The sequence below is a fragment of the Sebastes fasciatus genome, chromosome 8 (assembly GCF_043250625.1).
Source record: "Sebastes fasciatus isolate fSebFas1 chromosome 8, fSebFas1.pri, whole genome shotgun sequence".
In the NCBI taxonomy this organism is placed as follows: domain Eukaryota; kingdom Metazoa; phylum Chordata; class Actinopteri; order Perciformes; family Sebastidae; genus Sebastes; species Sebastes fasciatus.
In genome coordinates, this window is record NC_133802.1 from 4342493 (window position 1) to 4368125 (window position 25633).

Consider the following 25633-nt stretch of genomic DNA (forward strand, 5'->3'; position numbering starts at 1 on the left):
AAACCTTCAAACCAACAAAAAAATTGCCCATTAAAATGGGAGTTGCAGTACACAAGAAATACTTCATCTTCATTCACTTTAAACTGAAACCTACACATGGTTGACAAATTTTTTGCACTAGTTCCTTGCAAAGAAATACGCTATTGTACATAACACCGTTGAGATAAGCATCAAGGGTTGCTCCTTTTGTGCGCTAAATCTCTACCGGCTGCCATCTGTGTGTCTGCATGACTACGGTAAGAAGATGAAACTTTAATGATCTCTTTGGGGAAATCGGAGAACATGGGTATTAACGAGGACATCAAACAGTGCCGTCCAGATGTACCTGCCTCTTTAACTGCAACTAACTATTAACTATTTAACCAAAGAAGTACACCAACATCAAGGGGGGAAGAGTGAGAGAAATTATCATTAAAGAAATCCATTCCCACAGATAGTTGTCTTTGCACTTGTCATTAAACGGACATATTTTCTGCTGCTGCCTGCGTTTTCACCATCCGCCATCTGTCTGCTCAACTATCAGGAAGAGTTACCCTGAATTTCACCCAGCTTGTAGAACGCTCTAAAGTCCAGGAATTATCCTAAAGAAGGCGTTTTGAAATGATTTAATCATACCTGTTCACACTCGGGTCTACTCTGCTCTCGCTTAGATCTCAAAAATCACCCGCGCATCAGCATCCATGTGTTTTATCTCAACTTGCTGGAAGCAGTTTTGCCGGTGACAGACGGATTGGCAGACATAAAACTGCCTCAGGCAAACACACACACACACACACACACACACACACACACACACACACACACACACACACCAGTGAGAAAGTTACAATTTGGACCAAATTGAGAGTTTGAGACAAGTTTTCTGGGGAAGTTTTTTAAATACTTAAAACACATCACTGACCACCCAAGACACAAGTTCACACGTACGAGCACACGCACGCCCGCTCACCTCCAGCTGCCTCCGTCAGGTGAAGTACGACATCAATAACACTGCAGAGGCAGGGGGCACACCAGGTGAGCTGGAAGGTGGTGAGGGTGAATTCTAATGGCAGCTGCAGGCGCAGCAGTGTAGAAACCTTCAAAGAGGAAACTCTTTCCTTCAACTTCTCAACCTTCAAACAGTGTATCAGGCTCTTTTCATGTCCTTTGCCTCAACAACTGCTGCATGATTAGTCAGACACAAAAGCATATGTTGGTTTTCAGGTCACCGTATACTTCAAATATGGTCTTCCATCAGATGACTGCGTACTGCAACGGAGCAAGCCCTTTGCCGCCCTCCTGCAGGGCGACATGTCATTAATTGGTGTATGATCATGTATCGGTGTTGCAGTTCAAGTCTTCAAAGACTGAAATCTCTCAACAACTATTACACGGATTAGCCATGACATTTGGACATGCATGGTCCCCAGAGGTGGATCCTGACTTATCATCTTGCGCCACCAGCAGGTTTAAGTTTTCACTTATCCAGTGAAAATATCTCAACATCTGCTCGATAAATTGCAGCAAAACTTTAAATTAAACTACTTAACTTTCTGGGCTTTGTGTAAAATGGTGTAATGAAAAACACCTATGTCTATAATGCATTATCAACATAACTATAATGTGTTATAATCTGCACTGTGTAATTATACTTATCACTCATTAATATTAATAATGCTTTATAAAAACAATCATAACACATTTTATAATGACTTACAAGGTCAATAACTATAATACTTAATTGCCTGTCACTCTTTTTTGCGAGAATCATAATGTATTCCCATAGTTGTAATACATTATATCTTTTATATTTTTTTATAATGTCATATATTGCATTTTAATCATATATTATGTGTATTATAATCATATGATGCATTATATGTGTGTTTATAATGCATTATAGACATGGGCTTGCAAAAAAAGTGACCTTAGAAGTGACAGTAACATAACATTATAAAATGATTTAGAATGTGATTATTGTTATAAATCATTATGAATATGTATGTAGTGCTTATAACTATAATTCTAAAGTGCAATAAGCAGATTATAATGCATTACAAGTGTGTTTAGAATGCATTATAGACACGGGTGTCATAGAGAGTCAGCCAATTAGACTGTTATCAGGTCATTAAATGGGTGTCATCAGTTGTTATAAGCCTCATAGATGTGGGTCAGTATATATTATAAATACACAAACTATTATAACCATTTACTTCTACACTTCCTCTATACTCCTACTACATCTCAAAATGTTTCATGTCAAGGACCTCCAAAATCGATGTCCAATAGACCACAGACCATGGATGTAGAAGAGGTTGTGTCCGGTGCTTTTGACCTGCGTGTTAGTAAATAACCTACAACTACATTAAACTATGTTTATGTCATGCTACCGGATGCTACTAGCTACTGGCCGATAGCCGGTTGTTTGGGAACAGAGACGTTAATACATCCACCATGGTACGGGCTTACACCATACAGCCCATGGGTGAAGAATTACATCCAATATATCCATTATTACAGCCGCATACAGCTAGCAGGAAGCTGGCAGAACCGGATATGTCATATTGAGCGTGCAGGGCGGTGCAGTCTCGTGGGTCTGATGCACATTCATTATGTTGAGGAAAATATCTCTGGATTCGGCTATTAGTTGCAAGTAAGTGGTTTTGTTGCCTAAACCTAAAAAATATGTTTCGTTTGAGTTCAAAACATTTCATTCAGTTTGACAGCGTGTTAGAACGTGTTGCTTTTTAAGTTTTACCTTCACTGTTACAGCGCAGTACAACAGGTTAAAATGTGTTGTTTCAAAGTTTCGCTTTCACCAGGTAGTAGGTGTAGTAGGCCCCTACTGACCCGCATGAATGAGGCTTATAACAACTGATAATGCACATTTAACGAGTTGATAACAGTTGAATCGGGTGAGAATGTGCTACCGAAAATTCATTTATTTGTAAAGTTGCATCCCTAGACAGCTTTCATAACAGCGCAGCTTTCAAATAGCCGCCAATAATACCTCCATTTCATCCTCAGACTGTACATCTCCTCCTTCCGTGTCACTCCGATATACAGTCGAACACAATAGCTTATGGCAGATTCATAGCATGATAATAGTAACCTGTGTCCGATAACTATTATAATGCTACCATTACCAGGCACAGGCCTCTTACAGGAAATAGCAGCAAATTGCAGTCATTACTTGCACCTGGACAAATACCATGCTAGTAATACAGCCACAGCATCTGATAGAGGGAGGAAGAAAAAAAAAAAAACATGTCACGCTCAAGCACAATAGCCAGGGAGAGAAGTTTATTCAATGTGGCTTTGTGGTAGTAGGGCGGATGATGTATTCCAATGGAACAGTTCAATTATTGAGTTTTAGAAAACAGATAATGGGATGGGAAACGAGAGATGCTCAGCCAAAGACTCTTTGTCTTACTGAGGTGGCTCAGGAGTGTGTGTGTGCGTGCGTGTGTGTGTGTGTGTGTGTGTGTGTGTGTGTGTGTGTGTGTGTGTGTGTGTGTGTGTGTGTGTGTGTGTGTGTGTGTGTGTGTAAGAGACAGTAAGTAAGAGAGAACCACCTTTTTATATTAAATATGGCATTTTCATTCCTGGCCTATTTGCTGTTGCGGAGGGAAACACATCCATCTAAGGACAGTGGAGGGAGGCGGGGGAGGAGAGAAGAAGGGGAATTAGGAGATGAGGTGGAGGAAGATAGAAACCATGAGATCACAGTGGAAACAAATTTCCATTTGAAGCATTCATTTTAGTCTCCAAACTAATAATTGACAGTGTTTGTGGACAAAAGAAGCTTCCAGTGGGATTCAGATGCGTCTTAATTTTTTAAAAAGTCAGCAGGCCAAAGGACCTTTTCTTATAGAGCCCCCCTTCCTCTGGAATAACCTCCCTATAGACATCAGACAGTCTGATTCTGTGGTGGCCTTTAAATCCAAACTCAAACCCATCTTTTTGCCCTAACTTCCAATTAGTTAGTTAGTTAGTTATTATTTTATTATTCAACCTTTCTCTGCCCCTCCTGATTTTTGGAGCCTCATTGGAAATGATGGACCTGGACCTCCGGGTGATTTCGGGTGCTTTCACTTTAGGTACGATTGATCCGTACCGTGCCCGAGTACGATTGTCCCCACTCCCTACTCCCCCGCGGCGCAGCTTTCAAACTGTACTTGTTGATCCATACCTGAGTGCGCTTGCGTCACACCATCTACGCGTTTTGTGATGATGTTGCTATGGTTACATTTTAGCTGAAGAAATTCCAATCTCATAGGCTACAATGGAGTCGACCTTCCTTTTATGCCTTGGAGACAGTGTCAAGGACGAACCTCTCGCCTGCCTTCCTACTATATCAACTATGGGATAGCAGTTCAGCGGATGAGATTGTGCTGCGCTCATACGGAGATTTCAGAGGAGACAGACGGCGATGAGAAATGCCTTTTCAATTCTACTCGCCAACTGCTACTCCCGTTCATCAATAAGTTGAGAAACAGATCAGTTGTTGACCAAAATCTTCTCTTTTGATTTACACAATGCCTTTGAAAAATGTGGATTAGCTACCTAACCGGTGATAGAAGTTATGTTATTGTAATGACGGTGACAGCAGCACACACACACCTATGCTCAGGTAACTTGGCGAAGTGCAGTGGTGGAAGAAGAAGCCTATTCAGATCCTTTACTGAAGTAAAAATAGCTACTAATAGCCCACCACACTGTGAATATATTCCACCACAGGTAAAAGTCCTGCATTCAAAACCTTAATGCAGTAAAAGTATAAAAGTAGCCTATTATCAGCTAAATGTAGTTAAAGCAGGAAGTATTGATAGTATACAGTAGATGTGTCAGTAAAATGTTCTCTGTCAGTGTTTTCCTATTATGTCGGATGTTGATTAGTCTTTGTATCAATTCAAATCAGTCCAAAGGGGCTTATTGGCATGGGAAACATACAAAAGCAACTGTGAACTAAAACAAAAATCTTGTCCTCTCTCTAGGTTCCATGGTGGTGAGGAGGTCGTGTCTGTTTGGCGGTGCCAGGAAGCTGCTTGACATCTCCTGGATCCATCTCTTCATATATCCTCACATTATATGTAGCATTTTTTTTTGTTATCCTGGAAGGGGGATCCCCCCTTTGTTGCTCTTCCCGAGGTTTCTTCTATTTGTCCCTGTTCAAAAGGTTTTTTTGGGGGGGGGGATTTTTCCTCCTCCGATGAGAGGGTCGTACTGTAAAGGACAGAGGGTGTCGTATCCTGTACAGATTGTAAAGCCCCCCCTGAGGCAAATTTGTGATTTGTGATATTGGGCCGTACAAATAAAAATTGACTTGACTTTGCCTGTCATGTTTCCAGAGTGGAGGAAAGAGGGAGAGCTGAGGAGATGATGGGGGAGAGTTTATTACAAATAAATAACGGCTACAAATGAGCCTCTCTCATTTGGGTCATGATAGAGAGGCTCTTAATTTGCCTGGTGGCAGATGAGGGGAGGGGGCGGGGGTGAGAAGAGGAAGGACGGGGGGGTGGTGAGGGATGCAGGCGAAGGATGGATGAGAAAGACACACAAATGTAATTGCGACTGATGTTTCATTCCACATATGGGGCCCGTGCGGTGCCAGCTAGCCGCGGCTATAGGCCCGGCTGTAATTGTCTATTCTGTATAATATGGGGGAGAATGTGAGGCGCTATTACTACACAATAGGCTGATGGATGGCTTATTCTGCCAGCCAGCTGGATTTTTAAGAAATACAAGCGCACACGTAACCAGCAACGCAGATATGCAATTTGTGGTATGCTCATTCTGACGTGATAGAGATAGTCTACACGTGTGAGTCAATAAAGTATGAACTTTTAACATGTGGATATGAAGCACGATGCAATGAAAACAAGGCGGTCGCCAGGTGCACAACACACACACACACACACACACACACACACACACACACACACACACACACACACACACACACACACACACACATATTCTGGTTAGAAGAGCTACAATATGAATATACTAGGGCTGTCAATTGTTTAAAATATTAAATCACATTTTTTATCTGTTCAAAATGCACCTTAAAGGCAGATTTGCCAAGTATTTAATCAACATGGGAGTGGGCAAATGTGGTGCTTTATGCAAATGTAAGTATATGACAATGAAAAACCCCAGAAACCCTGACAGGTTCTGCATTTAGCATAAAAAAATAAAATCACAACATGTTAAACTCAAACCCAACAGGCAACAACAGCTGTCAGTGTGTCAGTGTGCTGACTTGACTATGACTTGCCCCAAACTGCATGTGATTATCATGAAGTGGGCATGTCTGTAAAGGGGAGACTCGTGGGTACCCATAGAACCCATTTACATTCACATATCTTGAGGTCAGAGGTCAAGGGACCCCTTTGATAATAGCTATGCCAGGTTTTTCCTCGCCAAAATTAAGCATGAGTGTGGAGCGTTATTTAGCCTCCTTCCCGGCAAGTTAGTATGACATGGTTGGTACCGATGGATTCCTCATGTGTTCTTCTAGTTTTAAAACTGAACATGCTACAACCTAAAAATCGCAAGCTGTGAGTTAACTTTGACAGCCCTACAATATACATATACCTACACCTGTATAATAATAATAATAATAATAATAATAATAATAATAATAATAATAATAATAATAGCAGGATCTAAAATAAACACACTTTTTTTTTTTTTCTTTCAGAGGCGTTTCCGCTATTTTTGAAAACTGTCCAATTTCCGTCCTCTCTCCTGCTCTCTCTGCCTCTGCCTGTCTCTCTGTTATGCTCTCATCTGTCATGAATTTGGCTGGACACACCGAAAAACACAGCAAATGAGGCCATAGATCACAGGTAGACACCGGCAGCCTTGGAGGAGAAAGACGGAGAGGAGAGAAACAGAAGGAAAACACCGAGGGGATTTCTCCATCATTATCCTTTAAAAAGTGCATTCTTGTTTTCATAAGCTCTCTAATCACGAGCAGGTATTAGTCATATCCCAACAACAAATGGGCAATGGGAAACACGCTGTGGGGACACCCAGCACGTCTTTGACAGCGTATATGATCAGCAAAACCTACACAGGAATCCCCTTCAACATGTTTCTCTTTTTCATCTTTCCCTTTTGTGTGACTCCTGCACGAGGCATATTGAAAGGAGAAGGCAGATTGCAGTGTGAAACATCACTGTACTGTATTGTCTGGATCAGGCTAAGATTACAGCCTTAGTGACTACAAGGAGTGTCCCCTTTATACTAAAGAAGAGGCCCTTGATTGACACCTTAATTCTCTGCTCACCAGAATATAAAACAGAATAGTTTTGGGGAAATCCTCTTATTTGCTTTCTTGCCGCTCTGTTCATTAAATATGACGCTACAGCAGCAGACAGTTAGCTTAGCTTAGCATAAAGACTCAAAACAGGGGGAAACAGCTAGCTTGGTTATGTCCAAAGTTAATGAAATCGGCCTACCATCATCTTTAATGTGCACTAATTAACGCGTCACATCTGGTTTGTTTAATTGGTACACTACAGCAGCAGACAGTTAGCTTAGCTTAGCATAAAGACTGGAAACAGGAGGAAACGGAAAGTCTGGCTCTGTCCAAAGTTAACACCTTAAAAGCGCAAACTAGCGCATTACATCTGGCTTGTTTAATCGGTACAAAAGCCAAAGTGTAAAAACATTACATTGTAATGTAGGCATGCGAGAAAAACAACGTTTACTTCACAAATTCAAGGTAAGTCGGGGTGAGTAATTGATATACGAATAATCATTTTGAAGGTGAAGTATTCCTTTAACACACACACACACATTCAGTGACTCAGTTTAGCTCTTTCACAAATCAACTTTGGCCCATTTCCTTGTTCAAACCCAGGTCACGCTGTTCCTCTCAACCACATTAAGACATCTCTCTCTTTCTCTCGCTGTCTGTCTTTTTGACTGTCTCACAAATCACATTCTGATCAGCCGATCACTCATCTCTCTGCTTTGACAGACAGCCGGAATGTTTGTGTGTGTGTGTGAGGCAAGAAAAGGACAAGGACTTTGGCAGATATGCCATTCAAAGATATGCTAGTGTAATGCAAATTAAAAGTCCTTTCTTTGAGTCTTTGACAGCACACTGCAAATATGTGATTCATATAATAAAAACACATTGAAATATGACATTTAAAAATGTCATTATGAGTTATGTTAAGTTCTTCTTTTCTTTTTCCAAGCTAGGATATATAACAAAATGAAATAGCAATAACATATACATATTAAATGGTTTGGAACATGGTGATGGATGGTAAATGAATTTGCATTTATATAACACCTTTCTAGTCTTGCGACCACTCAAAGCCCTTTACATTCACCCGTTCACACACACATTCACACACTGATGGCAGAAGCTGCCATGCAAAGTGCCAACCTGCCCATCAGGATCTCACCGACGGCACTTCAGGAGCAATTTTTGGGGTTCAGTAACCTGCTCAAGGACTGCTGCATGCAATGAATTGCTGGAGGAGCTTGGGATCGAACCGGTAACCTTCCGATTGGTGGGTGACCCGCTCTACCCCTGAGCCACAACCGTCCCCATGCAAGTCCATGCTAATTGCCTCAACTGCACTTTGTGCTGAGACGGTGTGATGTGCACTTCAAAACAAGACTTATGTCCAGCTCTGAAATCCTCACAAGAAAAAACCTAGTACACTTCCAATGGGATCCACACAGACTGTTAATGAGCACATGAGCAACTGCTATCAACACATAGCAGCACTTCCTCTACTGCTGTCTACTTAAAGGACCAGTGTGTAACAATTAGGGGGATCTTTTGGCAGAAATGGAATATAACATGAATAAGTATGTTTTTTCTTTAGTGTATAATCACCTGAAAATAAGAATTGTGTTTTGTTACCTTAGAATGAGCCGTCTATATCTACATAGGGAGCGGGTCCTCTTCGCGGAGTCAGCCATGTTGCAGAAGAAACAGAAAAAGCTTGGTATATCTTTTCTATTTGTCCAGAGTGGCTGTTTACATCTGCTTTGGAACCACTGCTCATTTTTTTATTGTGCAAAAAAAAAAAAAAAAAAAGTCTGTTTGTTGATGCCACTGGTTAAACCCACAAGGGGCTCAGTGGTCAGGAAAAGTCAAGTGTTAAACATAGAAAATGTCTTACTCAGAGATACTTCAGAGAGGATATTCACAGTTGTCTACTGCTTGAAATGACAGTATCTTTAAGCAATAGTTCCATCACTAATTTCAACTTGCCCACGCAAAACAACTGCTAAAACACGGCGTTCCAAAACTCAACTCACCAATTAGCTGACAGGGCCCAAGGGCACTTCCGATAGATTTCTGTCCCCTCCCCTCTCTTATTCTCCCCCGTCCCTGTCTTCACCAACATTTTTTTTTTTTTTAGCCACTTCAGAGTTGGACAAACACCAAAGAAGCTGCTTAAAAAGGAGCGCGCGGCAGTCTTTTCTCCCTGACCTCCAAGTGCAGTAAATGCTGAGTGAATTGAATATGAACCTCCTCTGATGTGGTGCCAGGGGTAGGGTTTCTCCACTGTGCAGTACAGTACTGGCTAAGTACATTTCTGTACTGTAGCTAAATCGATACACGGAGGTACATCATCAGACCATTATGCTACTGTCTGAGGGGCCTCGCGGAGGCAGGGGCGAAGGCATCTGCTGCCAACGGGTCACCTTACGAAGCTGTTTTACAAGCGGAGAGGCTTGACCTTGGCCCCTGTGCGTACAGCGGCAGAGACGTGGTGGTGATGCTACAGCGGAGGAAAGATCAGAGACTGGGCTTGGCCTCGCAGGCATATTACTGCGCATCAATACGAGAATTACAAATCTCCAAACAAACAAAAAATGTAAAATACAAAACCCTCAGGCAGTCTGAATTGGAATAAAAATGATAATGGGAAATAGGTGAATAGAAAGCGTCACCTCATAGCTGGATAGTAGCAGGAAGACTGGTAAGCATATGATAAGTGAGTAATTTGGCACAAAGGTACAGTACAAAATCAATAGAATATGAGCTGTAATCCACTTAGTCATTTACTTTAAAGCAATTAGGTGATGTCATCCGTGGGGACGCGCAGGATACAAGAAATATCTGTCTCGGTGACATCAACAACAGAGGCTGGTGACAGGATGAAAAATCTCTCCTGCCCTGCTGTTTTATTAGATCGGGACAATTTGAACATGTAACGAGGAAACAACGGCAGTGATAAAATTGATTTAGTGCCATTGTTCATTTTTTTTATGAGCACAAAAATGACGTGATATCGCCGAACGGAAAGAGACGGACCAAAAGCTGGAGGCAGCAGAACGATACACGGAGGGAGGAGAACATTGAGAGACTGTCTGTGTGAGTGTATGTGTGTGTGTGTGTGTGTGTAGCAGAGACACAAAGAGAGCCATGTATAAATCCATCGCTCGCTAATCGAAAACTCTCCTCTCCTCACGGTGAATCGGGCAGTTTTATGTTTTCGCACTACGTGTGTGTGTGTGTGTGTGCATGCGTGCTTATGTGTGAGCCCGGTACTGCTGTACAGATACGCGGTCTATACGCTGCAGTCCAATCCACCACTTTTAATTATGTGTGTGAGTGAATATGGGAAAAGGTAAATTGCTCTGTCAAGCTGGGAAATGGGCTTTGTGATGTTTGAGCTCTCATCACTTGGCATTTCTATTATTCAACAAGGAGAGAGGGATGGAGGGATGAAGAGGAGGAGGAGGAGGAGAGGACAAACAGGGTGGAGGTACACCTCACTTCTGGAAGTGATTATTACAGAGAGAATGTATATAACAGGCTTTCAAATTACTTGGCGAGAACAAGTCCCAGTGCAGGCCTCACCGAGGAGCTGATGTCCGCGAGCCAATGGGAAGGGTTTAGTGTTTCCAGAGGTGAGGCGCATCACTTCCATCAACAGACATTCTATAGTTTTTTATGGCCCAGCAGCCTGTTGTTGCACCAGCTGTACAGAAGTTCTCTCTTAAAGGTCCCATATCATGCTCATTTTCAGGTTCATATTTGTATTTTGTGTTTCTACTAGAACATGTTTACAAGCTGTAATGTTAAAAAAATACATTATTTTCCTTATACTGTCTGCCTGAATATACCTGTATTTACCCCCTGTCTGCATTTCAATGGAATTGCAACGGAATTGCGTTGCTAGGCAACAGTTTGGGTCCATGTTTTTACTTCGTGTCAGCTGATGTTATTTACATACACTAAAAATAGAAATAAACTGGGACACATTTAGAATGTTTTCATTTAAAACCCCTGTAATGGTCTAAATATTGTATATTTGTGACATCACAAATGGACAGAAATCCTAACAGCTTGTTTCAAACGCGCAATTTCTGAATACGGGCTGTGTGTATTTCTCCGTATATTGAACGTTTTTGATAGTTTAACAGTATTTATATAGCACTTAAACCTGCTTTATCATGTAAAAGACCTGAAAATCTCACTTTTTACAACATGGGACCTTTAAGTTAAATGATATGCTGAAACTGGTTAGTCAGATACTAAATCTATGTCTATGCTTGGTTGCGACACAGAGAAGCAAGGCTCATCTTAGCTACTCTGGCGTAAAGTCCACTCTAATCAAAATATTGTCGTAGAAAATGACGTTTTCACATTCTGTGGCCAATCAGTGAAAAGCATTATTTTTGATTCAGTTTAGCGAAGAGGCTAAGGGCTAACTAAGTAGATTTGTTGCATTATTGTTTTGTTTTACATGTTTATCACGTGTTTAAATCTGCGACCGCATTCTGTGAGAAAATACATTTCCCTCTAAACGTATTTTGGATATTTAGGGAGACAGGGTTGAGTAGAACAGATGGAATGGCCATCTCTTTGTAAAGCAGTAATGGCCTAACCCAACATTGACCAAATTCACAGTCCAGTCAGAGAAGAGAGAGAGAGAGGGAGAGAGAGAGAGAGAGAGAGAGAGAGAGAGAGAGAGAGAGAGAGGGAGCGAGAGAGAGAGGTGAAGAGCGCTGAGGAGGTGGGGAAATATAATTGGTTTGCAGGATATGGTCTGTCCCTTTCTCCGACTCTTCCTGCCTCATCTTTTCAATATTCTTAGGGTCCTCACTTCTGTCTCTCTCTCAGATGGAGTGAGTTTGTGAAGTAACTGCTCTCCCAGTAGCAGCTTCAGACAGCATAGAGAAGAATAAGGATCTCCCCTCTGCTGCAGAATGTGAACTTGTGTTCCAGCAGAGGCTCCCTGGCTTGCTGATGAGGAGCGTCTTCCTAGCCAGAGGCTGTGTGGACTGGAGATAATGTATCGGGGTTTAAGGTCGCTGGCCAAGCCCTGGGGTGGATAAACTTGTGCTTTTTTTTTTTTCAAGCCACAAAAAGTATCCAAAAGATAAAACCTGTAGCTGCTTTCTCTGGACTCTAGATAGACATTACATTTATGGATCCGGTTTAATGACAACATACAAGTAATGAACAGTTCCACGACCGAAATAGCACAGAGTGTAACCATGTATGAGCTGCTGTCTTGAAACATCAGAAGTTTAGAAACGTATGCACATTTGCCCAAGAGACAGTGTGCCACATTAACATGTTCTCATCCCAACTCGTCACATACCACCACTTTGTCTCGCCCTTTGGCGCCACTTTATTTTCGGCATGAAAAATCACAATAGTTACCCTTGGCGTCACTTTAGGATTAGGCAACAAAACCACTATAGGTGAGTTAGGTTTAGGAAAGAACTACATCGTCGGGCTTAAAACTACTGCGTTTGTACAGTGAAAATGACACTGAAAGTTTTGAACACGGGACACGAACAAATAGCTGATTGTAACATGAAAGTGAGACTTAACACATAGGATAGGAACAGCGGTCTCCTGGATGAAAGTCCTGTCTTTCTCTGGGCGTTAACTGTTGCCGCAGATGGGTTTACATTATAGTTAATGGAACCCCCGGTGCGTTTCATACCGGCGCTAAACAGTTCCGTGTGAGGTTGGTACCAAACGCCGATGGCCGTGACAAAGCCATGGTATTTAACGCATTGGGAGAACGGGCTGGCCACGACCAAGAGGGTTCAAATGTGAACCCAACGACTTGATTGGAAATTAACTTTGGTTGAAATATTTTGGGTAGTGACATAAAATAAATATTTAAATATTAAGTTGGGTATAGCTATAACCTTGTGTTCAATCTATTATTTGAGACGTTTGTAACTATCATTAGTATAAACAAGTTGTGAATAAAAATGTTGTCCAACGTAATGCTAAACTTATGATCGCTAACGTTTGGCAGGGGCTAGTAAAGATTAGCTTGTTGTATATATAGCTGATAATGTGTTTGTCAAATTTTGCGTCATTACCTTTTTTTTCCTGGCGGGAATGATTTAAAAGTTCAAAAAAATCATAAATTCAGAATATGTTTTAGCACACATCAAAACATCACTAAAATCAGGCACTGAAAAACAGTGTTCATGTTTTCCGTTTTATTCTAGAAGATACAAAAACTATTACAATGTGTAAAACATTATAGCCCTGGACTATTGTCAAAGAGGCTGTATGGAATGTCATGTGACATTTACCCTCGTATTTTTTTAGCAAATTTAGTCGAGTATCGCTTCCACACCAAACACAACACAACAAACTGTATTTAGCTAGGTTTTGGAACTGGTTGTCTGACAGGTTGTCAGTGTACATGGTTAGTACTGATGGGGTCCTTATGATTTCTAGTTTCATATGATGCCGGTATCTTCAATCTAGCTTTAAAACTGAGTGTTCGTAAAATTGCAAGTTGCGTTAATGCATCAAAGAAATTAGTGGCATTAAAACAAATTTGAGTTAACTCGTTATCATCGCCTTACCTTTGACACGCACAGTGTGGATGCACTTCTTGCATGGATGGATGGTTATAATATATAACAGTATCACGTTGGATCGCATCGAAGAGGAGGCAACGTGGTTTCTATACGAGGCTTCTCCTCTGTCACTGCCTGGACCTCCTTACAGTCAGCGCACTAACATGCACAGACATGTAGTGGACATATCAGTGCTCATGAAAAATAAAACACTGGCTTTAATAATTGAAAAGGACGTTCTGGTGGCAATAGCAGTCATCTTTAATGCAGATGACAGGAGTTAAAAGGGTAAATCTGCGAACACTCCCAGCATGGACTTTCAGCTTCTGTCATTCTGCTGAGCAGCCGCTGAGCACTGCTGGCTGATACTGAGAGACTTGTTGAACGCAGGCCCAGTGCTGAGATTATCATTCTAAGTGATATCATCGATTAAGTCTTATAGTCTCTGTTGACAGCTCGCCATTTTTTTTTGTAATATTCTGAAGCTCTTGTAGCTCTTATCCAGAGAAGTGAGTGAGTACTTTGGCTGAGACTTTGGACCTTCTTGCCATCAATTTTTGTAATATTATTTTTTGTAATAAGTAAATCTAGTATTTCTGTCATGTTGATGTAGAAATTCAGCCTAATTCTACAGTCTGCAGTCTTGAGAATCTAGACACTCACACATATTCTACTGCTTCAATCTTTTTAATGCTGCAGTTGAAACAGTGCTCAAAGTGGAAGTATTATTCACATTCTTATTCTTATTCACATGTTGGCGTGTGTATCGGCTGGTATCAGCAATCTCTTGCGACTTATTCCTATTTATCATTATTTCTTTGAGCATATTATACAGTGTCAGTCATAATCAGCTGGGATTGTATTGCTATGTTATTATACTTGGGCTATGCATCTTCTATAGTAGGCCTATAATACTCCAATGATATTCCAGCTTGAACATTATAGGGTTAAAGTGATGTGTTTAAGTGTTTTCCTGTGTTATGTGTAGCCTATAGTTGGGTATCATTCAGGTTTTAGGAGCAGTATTCTTCTACATATTATACAGCAGAATAAAGAGACACATTCTGAATTCCTACAGTGAATAAAGGTACTAGGAGATATTGGGTTTGGGGGTTCTCCCTCTAGGAAATTTGAAGATTTCTGACCTAAAGTTATGCAAATTTACATCATTTTGGACCATTATTATTACTAGTTAAATGATTATTTTATTATTTACACGTATCACAGCCTTCGTCTGAACATTTAATTCTTCTGGAAACGTTTTCCCTAAAAGAGCAAATTCAGAAATATTTTAAATAATGTTTCATTAATTATATTTGATCATAAATAAAGCAAAAAAAAAAGATGATGAACAGTTCACTAATTATTTTGCAAAAAGGATGTGGACATTGTATTGATTGATTACCCCCCCAGTGTGCCATCTGTCAGTTTGTCTCCACATAGTTTTTATGTTCGTACAACTAATGAGCAAATACACTGGCACTGCGCTGCTATGAATCGCCGTTATGATCTCCCTGATCCATCAGAACCTGATATGGAGAGGGCAGAGAGGAGTACCGGCAGCTTTTGAAAAGTGCTGGTGCGCAAGAAAAAGGTTCCCGGAACGACAAGGAGTAAAATATAGAAGTGCTGGAACCGGTGAACACCGTCCCACTTCGAGCACTGGCTGGTTGAACGATATCCTAATACATTTGAGAATTAAATCCCATTCTGAATCAACTTTTTCTTTCTTTGCACACGTGCATGATACTGTGGTCCAGCGCGTGCAATTAAAAAAATCAGTGGGTGGTCTCCCTCAGCTTGAATATGGATTTATGAGTCTTCCTGTACATTACATACCGGCCTCCTGGACTGGGACTTTATTTCCTCTGTCACATCAACACCGACGCCGTCCACTCATATCAATTACACTCCACTTCCTCTCTGTGCTCATTCAGACACGTGGAAGTCAATTATGTCTAATTGCTGGTAAATTACACAGCACTCACATGGCAGTTACTGGCCACGTAGCGGGGAAAGTCTTGTTGAAGGTTATCACATCGCAGTCATTAACCGTTATGAGATGAGAGAGCCGGGCAGGTAAAGGAAGGAGAAGAGGGGAATGTGGACGTAGCTGAACTCTGCAAATCAAACTCTCAGAGATGAAGTCGTTTTAACACAACAACACCTACATGCCAGGACTGCAGGAATATATATGATATATATATACAGTATATATATACAATATGTATACACAATACATTGATCTGGATGTGTACGGTGGTCTTCAAGTAACATAAAAACACAAAAGTCTCTCTTCTTAGAGCCAGTGTTTGGTTTGTCCGTTCTGGGCTACTGCAGAAACATGGCGGAGCAACATGGTGGACTCTCTCAAGAGGACCCGCTCCCTATGTAGATATGAAGAATTCATTCTAAGCTAACAAAAACACAACGATTCTTAGTTTCAGGTGATTATACACTAATGAAAACATAGTTATGAATACACCTCAGCCGGTGCGCACCAGTCCTCACTTTCATTGCGCCACAGGGTTTTTAACTCGCACGCACATTAGACTCCTCGGTCCGTGTTTCAAGACGGGTCAGGTGGGTTGCCGACATCGCCGCAGACCCCTTGCACCTTTTACGTGAGCCGAGCCCCTATCTGGCAGCACGACGCAGTTGGGGCGCACAGAGGACAGTCCGCCCCGGTCGACAGTTGCACCGGGAGAAGAGGGAGAGAGGGCGGTGCGGTCCACAGTGCGGCGAGGTCCGGGCGGGGAGCACTGTAAAGCTGCGGTCACGAGCCAACTTCGCCCCGAGCCTTTCCAAGCCGACCTAGAGCCGGTCGTGGCGCACTGCCTCGTATGCGCGACTCCCCAGCCTGCCGTGTGTCGCTCACACCCTCCAGCTGGCTGTTAACGAGGGTCTTTTGGCACAGAGAAGTACTCGTATCGGTACTCGGTATCGGCGAGTACCCAAATATAAGTTCTTGTACTTGTACCCGGTCTGAAAAAAAAGTGGTATCGGTACATCCCTTAATATTATATCCCATTTCTGCCAATAGATCCCCCAAAATGTTACACACTGTTCCTTTAAATAAAAGTGGACGATGCAACACATTTAATAAGCTTCGATAGCTTCCTCCATTATGGACTCTCCGGCTCCCCGTACCCTCCAAAGACTGTCAGCACTGTCAACTGATTCCACAGCGTTTCAAATGCTAGTGTGACCAGGCCTTTAAAGGGAATATGGTAGTTCTAAAAACAATCAAACTAACAAAAAGATCTTCAGAAGTAACCTTGTTGTTCCTGTGAAACTTAAGAAGTTTCATAAGAAAAACAAAGCTGTAATACTTTTTAATAATAAATATTTCACACAAATGGAGAGATGGTACGTATAGGCTATACTGTATCCCTGGTGGAAGATATGGTATGGAGCTTCATCCTACAGTACATATAACACATTTTAATATTCATGATATTAATTAGCACTTATGACTGTGTGTGTTTCCGTGTGTGATACTGCTTAAATTGCAAATGTGTTCATGCGCTGTATGTGCTACTGTATGTAATTAGCTTGATTGCTCATTCCCCCGGTGTATGTTTCTAATACATCTTTCTCATTAGGTCTTTATGGTGCTATTCCACTGTATCCAAGCTCTTTCTTCTTCTGCTCTCTCCCTTTCTAACTTTCATTACATCAATTGTTAGTAGTGGCAAGGTGTGTGAGTGTGTGTGCGTGTGTGTGTGTGTGTGTGTGTGTGTGTGTGTGTGTGTGTATGTTATATGTTATATGTTAATGTATATATATACATTAGACTTGCTGAGTGCTCGCAAAAACACACACATATATATATATATGAAAGTGTATGAACGCATCCGAGTGTGAAAGCAAGGTGTGTGTAGATCGTTACAAACACACACAAACTGAGCTAGGTGTGCATGTATTAGTGCGCCATGGGCTGTCACGTATCACTGGATCTGTCCCAAAAATCACCAGACCTCATCACGGTTGTCAACAGCAGCTGTAGGCTGTATTATGGGCTGCACTGCTAACCTTGCCTGGCTGTAGGTCATTATATTTTTTGTCTGTGCGATTCTCCTACCTGTTTATCGGTGAGGGCGTATAAGTGCAGATGATCTGGGCTGAAGAGCAGATCTCTCAGGATGGGGCTCCCGTCGCTCACCACCACATTCTCATACAACAAGGCAGGCTGGACGATGGAGTTCACCAGGATCTGGAGGAGGACAGAGGGAAAATGGCAAAGCAATGGTTACAATCCAACGTTTCTTAAATCATTGTTTAACAATAGTATAAATACCAAAAGAAGTAGTAGACTGGCAAAATATGATACCTTTTCTACACTTGTGACAGAGAAATTATTTGACTTTTGTCTCTGTTACACCACTGATTACTCTGGATGATCCAAAGAGCTCACGGTGAACAGTTTTCATTGGAGAACAAGAGGCATGGACTTGAAGATGAAGATGATGTTATGAAGATAGAAGCTGTGTCTGTCAACTTCCAAGTTACGGAAGCCCTGAGAAGCAAAGTGAGAATTTTTTTTTCTGGTGATCCATTTTCTAAGATCTAAAGTGTTTTCTCTCCTGTGTTCATGACTTAAGAACATGTGAAAAAAGTTCAAACAAATTCATCTGTGAAACGTGTGAAAAAAAAAAGTTTTGGCAGGATAATTTTTCAATGTTACTCTTTTTTCATCTGTGAAAACAGGTGGGGAAAAAAGTTTTGCCGACTGTTTTTTTTTGTGTGTGCGTGTTTGTTACTGTAATACTCATTTTGGCCACAAGAGGCTGAAGTGCACCTCTTCCTCGTCTTCTAAATAGGACTAAAAGCATTCATGTTTTATGAACACAAGGTGCGTACATCGTGTGTTAGCAAATTATGTAAATTAAAACTCCCCTAGGAAAAAAAACATTAATTCTTTAGTTAATGTGTTAGTAAAAATAATCTGTCTCACAGATGAAAAATAAACAAATAAATAAAATAAGGAACTTAGAGAGATAATTATTTTTAAGTCATACACAGGAGTGAAAACAATTTAGATCAGACTTATAATATGGATCACCAGATTTTTTTATTTTTTTTACTTGCCTCTCAGGACTTCCGTACAAAGTAGTGTTAGCAAGCAGATTTTTTTAACATTAGCTTGTTGACTAAAAATGCTTTGTTACGAGTTTACACAGTCATGCCACAGCAGTAGGCCTACATATAGTACAGTAAAAGGATAATTATTAGCATGATGTGCACTGGCTGGTGTAGTTTTATGTTGAAAGTTAGCTGAAAGCTAGGTAGTTAGCTGGAAGCTGGTACTTGGTGTGTTTAGGTACCAGTGTTTTCAGTTAAGCTAGCTAGCTCTCAATACCCCACACAAACCAGGAAGAACCAAGCTTACATATCTTTTTTTACATTTATTACATTTTTATTATTCATTCATGTAGTAAGTTACATTTTGGTTGTCTGATTAACTTTCACTACATTTTGTCAGTTTGAGGGCTCCACATTACACACCGTATGTCCCATGTACAGTATAGTGCACCATAATTTGGTTTATTTGAATATTCCCTTGTATATTTATTTGTTATTGCCCTCAGACATCAATTGATCACTGTGTTAAACACAGCTTACCTTGAAGAACAATAAATCATTCTTGTTGAAGACGTTTAATTTTTGTTAGACTCATTCCAGCCTCTTCTAATGGAAAGCAGTTGTGTTCAGGAAAATGATGCATTCGCTTCCACTTCATGTACAAGCAACCAATTCCCATTTCATCTAGTGTAACACTTCAAAGTTCACTTTAAATGCTGCCATCAGCTGAAAAACAGCAACTGAAGTGAGAGAGGAAATTTCCAACACTTTCATTTGGTTCTCAAATTTATGCTTAAACTCAAAATCACACCAGTTGGCTATGGTGCCACACTGCAGAGGGTGTAACTTCAACTAAATGATGGCTCTTTTTTTGGCGCTTACAGTGTTAATTCTACTGGCAAAATTACAGATTTATGAGAGTCCCTCTCTCTTGTACCAGCAAGTAAATCTTCTCCTTCTCTCTGTACTTTTTTTTTGTCTGGATCTTTCTCTTTCTAATTTCCCGACCACCACCTGCTCATCCATCACCTGACAGCAGTTTAGTCTGCAACAACTTTTCTGTGTTTCTGCCGCCTCGGCTCGCTCTTTCATCTCTCTCTTTCGCTCCTTAGTCTCAACAGTCTCTGCAGTTATTAGCAGCCAAATCACTTCCAGAGTTAATCTGTTTTACTGAACAGAAGGCTCATTAACAGACAGACTGTCATCACTGTATGTGCTTTTGTTGCTTAAGAGGAGTGAGCGGCTTTGGTTGAAAGTCAAGTGCTTTGACAAATCAGCTTTGAGGAGTTACTCAGTGGGACATTGAGAGTCTAAACCGTGGAATTGACACTAAAAGGTCAAATGTGCGACATGTACAGCAGAAACAGAACAAAAAAGTATTGTACGATTTATAGGGCCGGGATGACAACTATCACGATACTTGGGTGCCGATGCGGTATATATTGCAATTTTTATGTATTAGGATTCAATATTATGATTTATTGCAAGTTTTTTAACACTAGACCATGGAAAAAAGTTGAATCATACACTTCTAGGGACTTTTACTTTGGAAAATATCAAAATCAATACAGTAAAACTGTTTGATTTTCAGCATGTATGAGGTCAGAGATGTGCATTTAACATAAATGTCAGTATATGGGTGCTCTACAGTTGTAGCGTCGGCCCATTTGACCACGGAGATGAGAGTGACGGCCGGCTTGACCGCACGTTACCACGATACGATAACGTTTCCTGTCCATGACAGAGTTAGCATGCAGCTTTAGCCGTGATGTCTAGCTCTGCTTTTCCTGCAATGTGTGAAACCCAAAGTGTTTCCATTCTTTACTGGATGTGTAGTGTTTACCATGCTGGATTTAACATGTGAGGGTGCAGATAATATCAACGCAGACCCTCCACCAATTTCTGCTTTGCCGTTTCGGCTCGCTGCGATTTGTTTTGGTGACGGATACCGAATGGATATGATGTCACAGTACTCAGACTACAACAATAAAAGTGGTAACTTCCTTCTACCTCTGCATGAACTCAATGACGCAAATATATAGATTCTGGCATTAAAAAATATATTTCAAAATCATAAAAAAAAAAATCGCGAAACATAGGTGAATCATTTTTTTCCTACTCCTAACAGTTTAATGCATCTAGACAACAAAAGTTGCATATTACAGAACTTTTCCTGACTTCCAGGATAGGTGTATCTGTGTGGGTGGAGGAGGTGTACCCAAGTTGTTGCTGTCCAAAGGTCATTTGTTTTAGCTGTCCCTTATGTTGCTCCCACATGAACACAAATACACTGAAACTTTTATTGATGGGATTGTGACCTTTTGTCTCCTCGTATTTCTGGCTGTGAACAACAATACAGAAGAGCTCTCACATTCACACATTCGCTCACGCACACACAGTAAGAGAGGAAAAATAAACTTTGTTTGGCCACTCTAAAACTGCTACATGCCCTGGGCCGCCGTATCGCTTGTGATGAGTGACGGACTGTGGCGGAGAGAGGGGGGAATAGGAGCAGGGAGCGTGCTCTGGCCTACAGCTCGGGGCAGAGGGCAGTTGGAGTGGGATTCAGGTCAGCTGGCACAGAGGGGGACGGCAGACTGGAGCAGGTGACTGTCGATTCTCATCTAGTCTACTAGCCTGCAGGTTTCTGCTCCCCTTCTGTGACCGATGGAAGTTAGAGTGTCCAAACACTGACTTCTCACTGAGGAAGTGGCAGCACTTAAGGGTGAGAAACTTTCCTTAACCCTCCAATGATCCACTGTTTTTCATGTGCTTTTCTTAGAATCTATACGACAAATATCTGCTACTGCCGTTAAAGATTCAAATTCTTACAGTCTTTAAAAGGTATTATATGCCAGAATTAACTAAAAAACGACGTATAGACTGGTACAAAAATAGTCCCTTTCAATCTTCACTTATGCCACACTAGAAGTGTGTGGCGGTGTCTGTTTCTGCGGGGACCCTGCAGACCTCTACCTGGATTTTCTCTTTTCTTATTATTTTCCTTTATTCGGGACGCTTCTGGGCGTCGGCAAAGTGGCTATCGTCCCAACGTGGGGGTGTAAGCCCCAGCCAATAACAGGGCACAGGGTGTGCAGCCCGTTCAGGTGATCAAATGCCAACACTTTATCACGCCCCACGGCATCTGATAACGACTCACAAGTCTCCACATACAAAGCGGCCATATTTCACAGCATTCACTCAAAATCTGGCAACTCCGTGCCTTCTCACAGGGTTATGCGGAGTTAGTTGTGTGTTTTAGAACATAACCTCTGGGAAACAATCAAAACATAACGTTTTATTTCTCTGATTTGCGGCTATATTCTCACTAACGCCGCTCCCTCTCTTCAGTCACTCTATAGCTCGCTAGACCACCGCTAATCTCTCTCCCTCACTCGTTGAGCCGAGGAGGAGGGGCCAACTTTGAATGCTGTGTGTTTACAAACAGCAACCGACAACGGTTACATATTATACCTTTAATGCACACCTTTAGATTATAATTTACAGTCTTTAAATGTACTTTTTTTTTTTTTAAATACGTACATATCATCTGTCACTTTATGTACATATTGTAATATGAACATACCTATCAATGTAAATATAAATCCTAGTCACTGTACATTAAGTATATAGACATATCCACATGCACATGCTGTACTGTACATAATCATCCAGTCCATGTATATCCATCCGGTATTCATTTCTTTGCATTTGTATTGTTACAACTTCCGAACACTTGACTTTTATGAGCACTTGACTTGCATATAGACATTTTATTTTTATTATTGTATTCTTTTATTCTGTTATTTCTTTTCTGTGTAAGTACATTGAAAGAGCTGCATAAAACCGGAGTCAAATTCCATGTATGTATATACTTGGCGAATTGCATAGCGTCATATTAGAAGAGTTTCTAATAAATGTCATCTGTTTACTTAGCTGAAACCCCTGCAGGGACCAGCTTCACAAATTCCACTTCCTCTCTTTGTGTAGTCTGCGCTCACTAAATTCAAAGCCATAAAAGTGGAAAAAAAGGGCGACACTGGGGCATCTGGAACTTTTTGATGTTTCCATTTGTCCAGTTTCTCACTTTCTGGAACTTATTAACGGAGAGCTCAGCCTATAAGATGAAAGAGACTCTGCTCCAGAAGCACTGTCTACTTGTTGTAAAAGGCGCTTATTGAATATGCTTTTATAGCTGCTCCAAGGGTGATTATTAGACCAAAAAAAGCCCATAAAGGATCCCACGTTGATGTTACTGACAGCTTATGAGTCATTAAAACAGGCTGTTTTTTTGCTGATTAGTTTACCTCTGTGGAGCGAGACAATCATACGTATTTTTATCGTGCTCAGCAGGGCCACTCTACGATGAGTGCGCTGAACATTAATTGCTGCTATTTGCATTCAAATTATCCACCAATCAATTAGTTTCAAAACACAGTGTTTACTTGGAATATATTCTGGGCTAAAATGACATATCAATTCAGTCACTTCAAACAGAAGAGAGCAGGGACGCTCCATTTATATTCCAGACACTTAGCTAATGCTCTTTTCCAGGGTGATGTACATTGAGGAAGCAGGAGCAGGTTGCGTGTCTTGCTTAAGGACAGCGCAATAAGACATGCATCATGTCTTCGACCTTTCAGCTGAAGTGCGGTTTCTACTCGGCCACCTTCGGTTACGCAACTATACGGGGAAAGTTGGGATCAGGAGGGAAGTTAAAGGTGACTTTTCCTGATGAGTTTGCAGCCTACACTCCAAACTTCGGAGTCTTTTTCCCCTTTCTTTGCCGTCCCATGTGTCCCCCCGTCACCTCTACCCTCCTGGGATTAAGCTCATTACCAAACCAACGCTGCTATCATCAAGGACACTCTAACCCCCACACACGTTGAGATCCACAGGTGTACACAGAAACGCATATCTGACTAAGTACACACACTCACACCTACAAACCCATATGCCAACAAGTCCTCCAGACTAAGTGCATTGTTTTTCACTACTTTGGAAATCGGCCTGATAACAATTTCAAGCTACTTTTACATTTGCTCCAGACAGACAAAAGCCATAATTCACATTGAATAAACATTCTTAGTGAATATTCTCGTGTAAATTCTATTATATTAGTTCATTGTCTTTAATGTGTTTAATTAATAAGCTGTATGCCTCACTGTGTGAAAGGGACTGGGATCATTCTGTTATGTGATAACATTTTACTGAATTGTATTAAACTGATAAATCGTACGCCAGCAACTTGGTAAAAAAATCTTTGAAGGTATTACAATTCAAGTGTCTTTAATGCAGCCACAAATTGGTCAAAACTTAAACAAGAATTCAAATTCCAGAATATAATATATATATATATATATATATATATATATATATAGTATATAAACATAGAACTGAATTGAATAGTTCGGCCCCATTGTCACGATACCAGGTATTTGAGTCAGTATCGGCCCGATAGAGAGAGGGATGGTTAGTGTGTGTGTGTGTGTGTGTGTGTGTGTGTGTGTGTGTGTGCACACAAGTGTGTAGAGGAGGACGAGGTAATAAAAGTGAACAAAGAGGAGTAATGAGGTTTGGCTGCAGTGGTGCAGTGATTAATACCATGCTGGGTTCAAGCACCGGTCACACCTTTGGGTCAGGTAGGCTGGGAAAACTATCAATTCTTCTTCTTTCAAAAACTCTCCTTGTTTCTTCTTTTCTCCCCCCAGTGGCTTTGTTTGACTTCCTTTCTCCTGTCACTTCCTTCTCCTTTCACTTCTTTTCCTCTGTCTTTCCTTTTGGCATGTATTTATGGAGTGAATTTTTGCTCATTATCCAATTTTATAATTGTACTTTATTCACGCTTTCTTTCATTTCCCTCCCTTTTCTCACCTCCCTTCTGCCTAGTTATAGAGTGCTTCAGGGATGACATTTTTGTAGACCAACCAGGAAGTTAGCATCGCCCTGGGTTCCCTCGATTGCAGAAAATAAACTCTATGGCAAACAAACATTTAGGATACTTAGACGTTTTGTTCAGCAAGATAATCTCCATAAATGAACACCACTTCTATGATTTTTGCGTAAATGCAATCGGCAGAAGCAAAAAGCTAACGTTAGGCTATAAACAAACTACACCGCAGTCACAAAAAAAAACATTGACTTCCAGACGAGTTGTAGGACTCATTCATGTAGCACTCTATTTCCTCATCAACTTCTTCAGTTCATTTCATCCCCATGTTTCCTCTTCATCCCCTTTTTTTCCCTTCCTTCTTGAGATTTCTCCTCCCTGTCCTCATTTCATCCTTTCTCCACTTCAACTTCACTCCCCCTTGTCCTTTTCCTTCCCTCACACACACACAGACCTCTGTCTCTTACTGTGTGTGTGTGTGTGTGTGTGTCTGCATGCATGCGTATAGGTTATGTGTGTCCAGACACAGCAGTGCCCTGTCCAACCTCAGCTGTTAGACATCTAGTTAATTACACGGTTGGACAAAGGGAGGGAAGATGAGGAGAAGGAGGGAAGGAAGGATGCAGGGAGGAGGAAGAAGAGGAGAAGATATAGGAGCAGCTTGTTAACCTCGTTGGCATTTCTTACTGAAGCCGATGTCACGAATGTCCGGTGAGGACGAGTAATGAACCGCTGTCCTAAATGTTCGAGTAGCTCTTTGATGATGGAGGGAACGGAGGGAGGGGGAAAAGACATTTCCTTAATGAAATCTACGCTGGTGTGTGTGTGTGTGTGTGTGTGTGTGTG

The 25633-nt window shown here is 41.2% G+C and overlaps 1 protein-coding gene across 2 annotated transcripts in view; it reads right to left on the reverse strand.

The window, feature by feature from the left end:
• LOC141772166 (plexin-A1-like) overlaps positions 1 to 25633 on the reverse strand; it is a 353749-nt gene that overhangs the window by 165327 nt on the left and 162789 nt on the right. For both annotated transcript variants that reach the window (XM_074642860.1, XM_074642859.1), the window contains exon 4: positions 17897 to 18028. In XM_074642860.1, coding sequence (XP_074498961.1) covers positions 17897 to 18028 — 132 coding nt within the window. The remainder of the gene's footprint in view (positions 1 to 17896; positions 18029 to 25633) is intronic.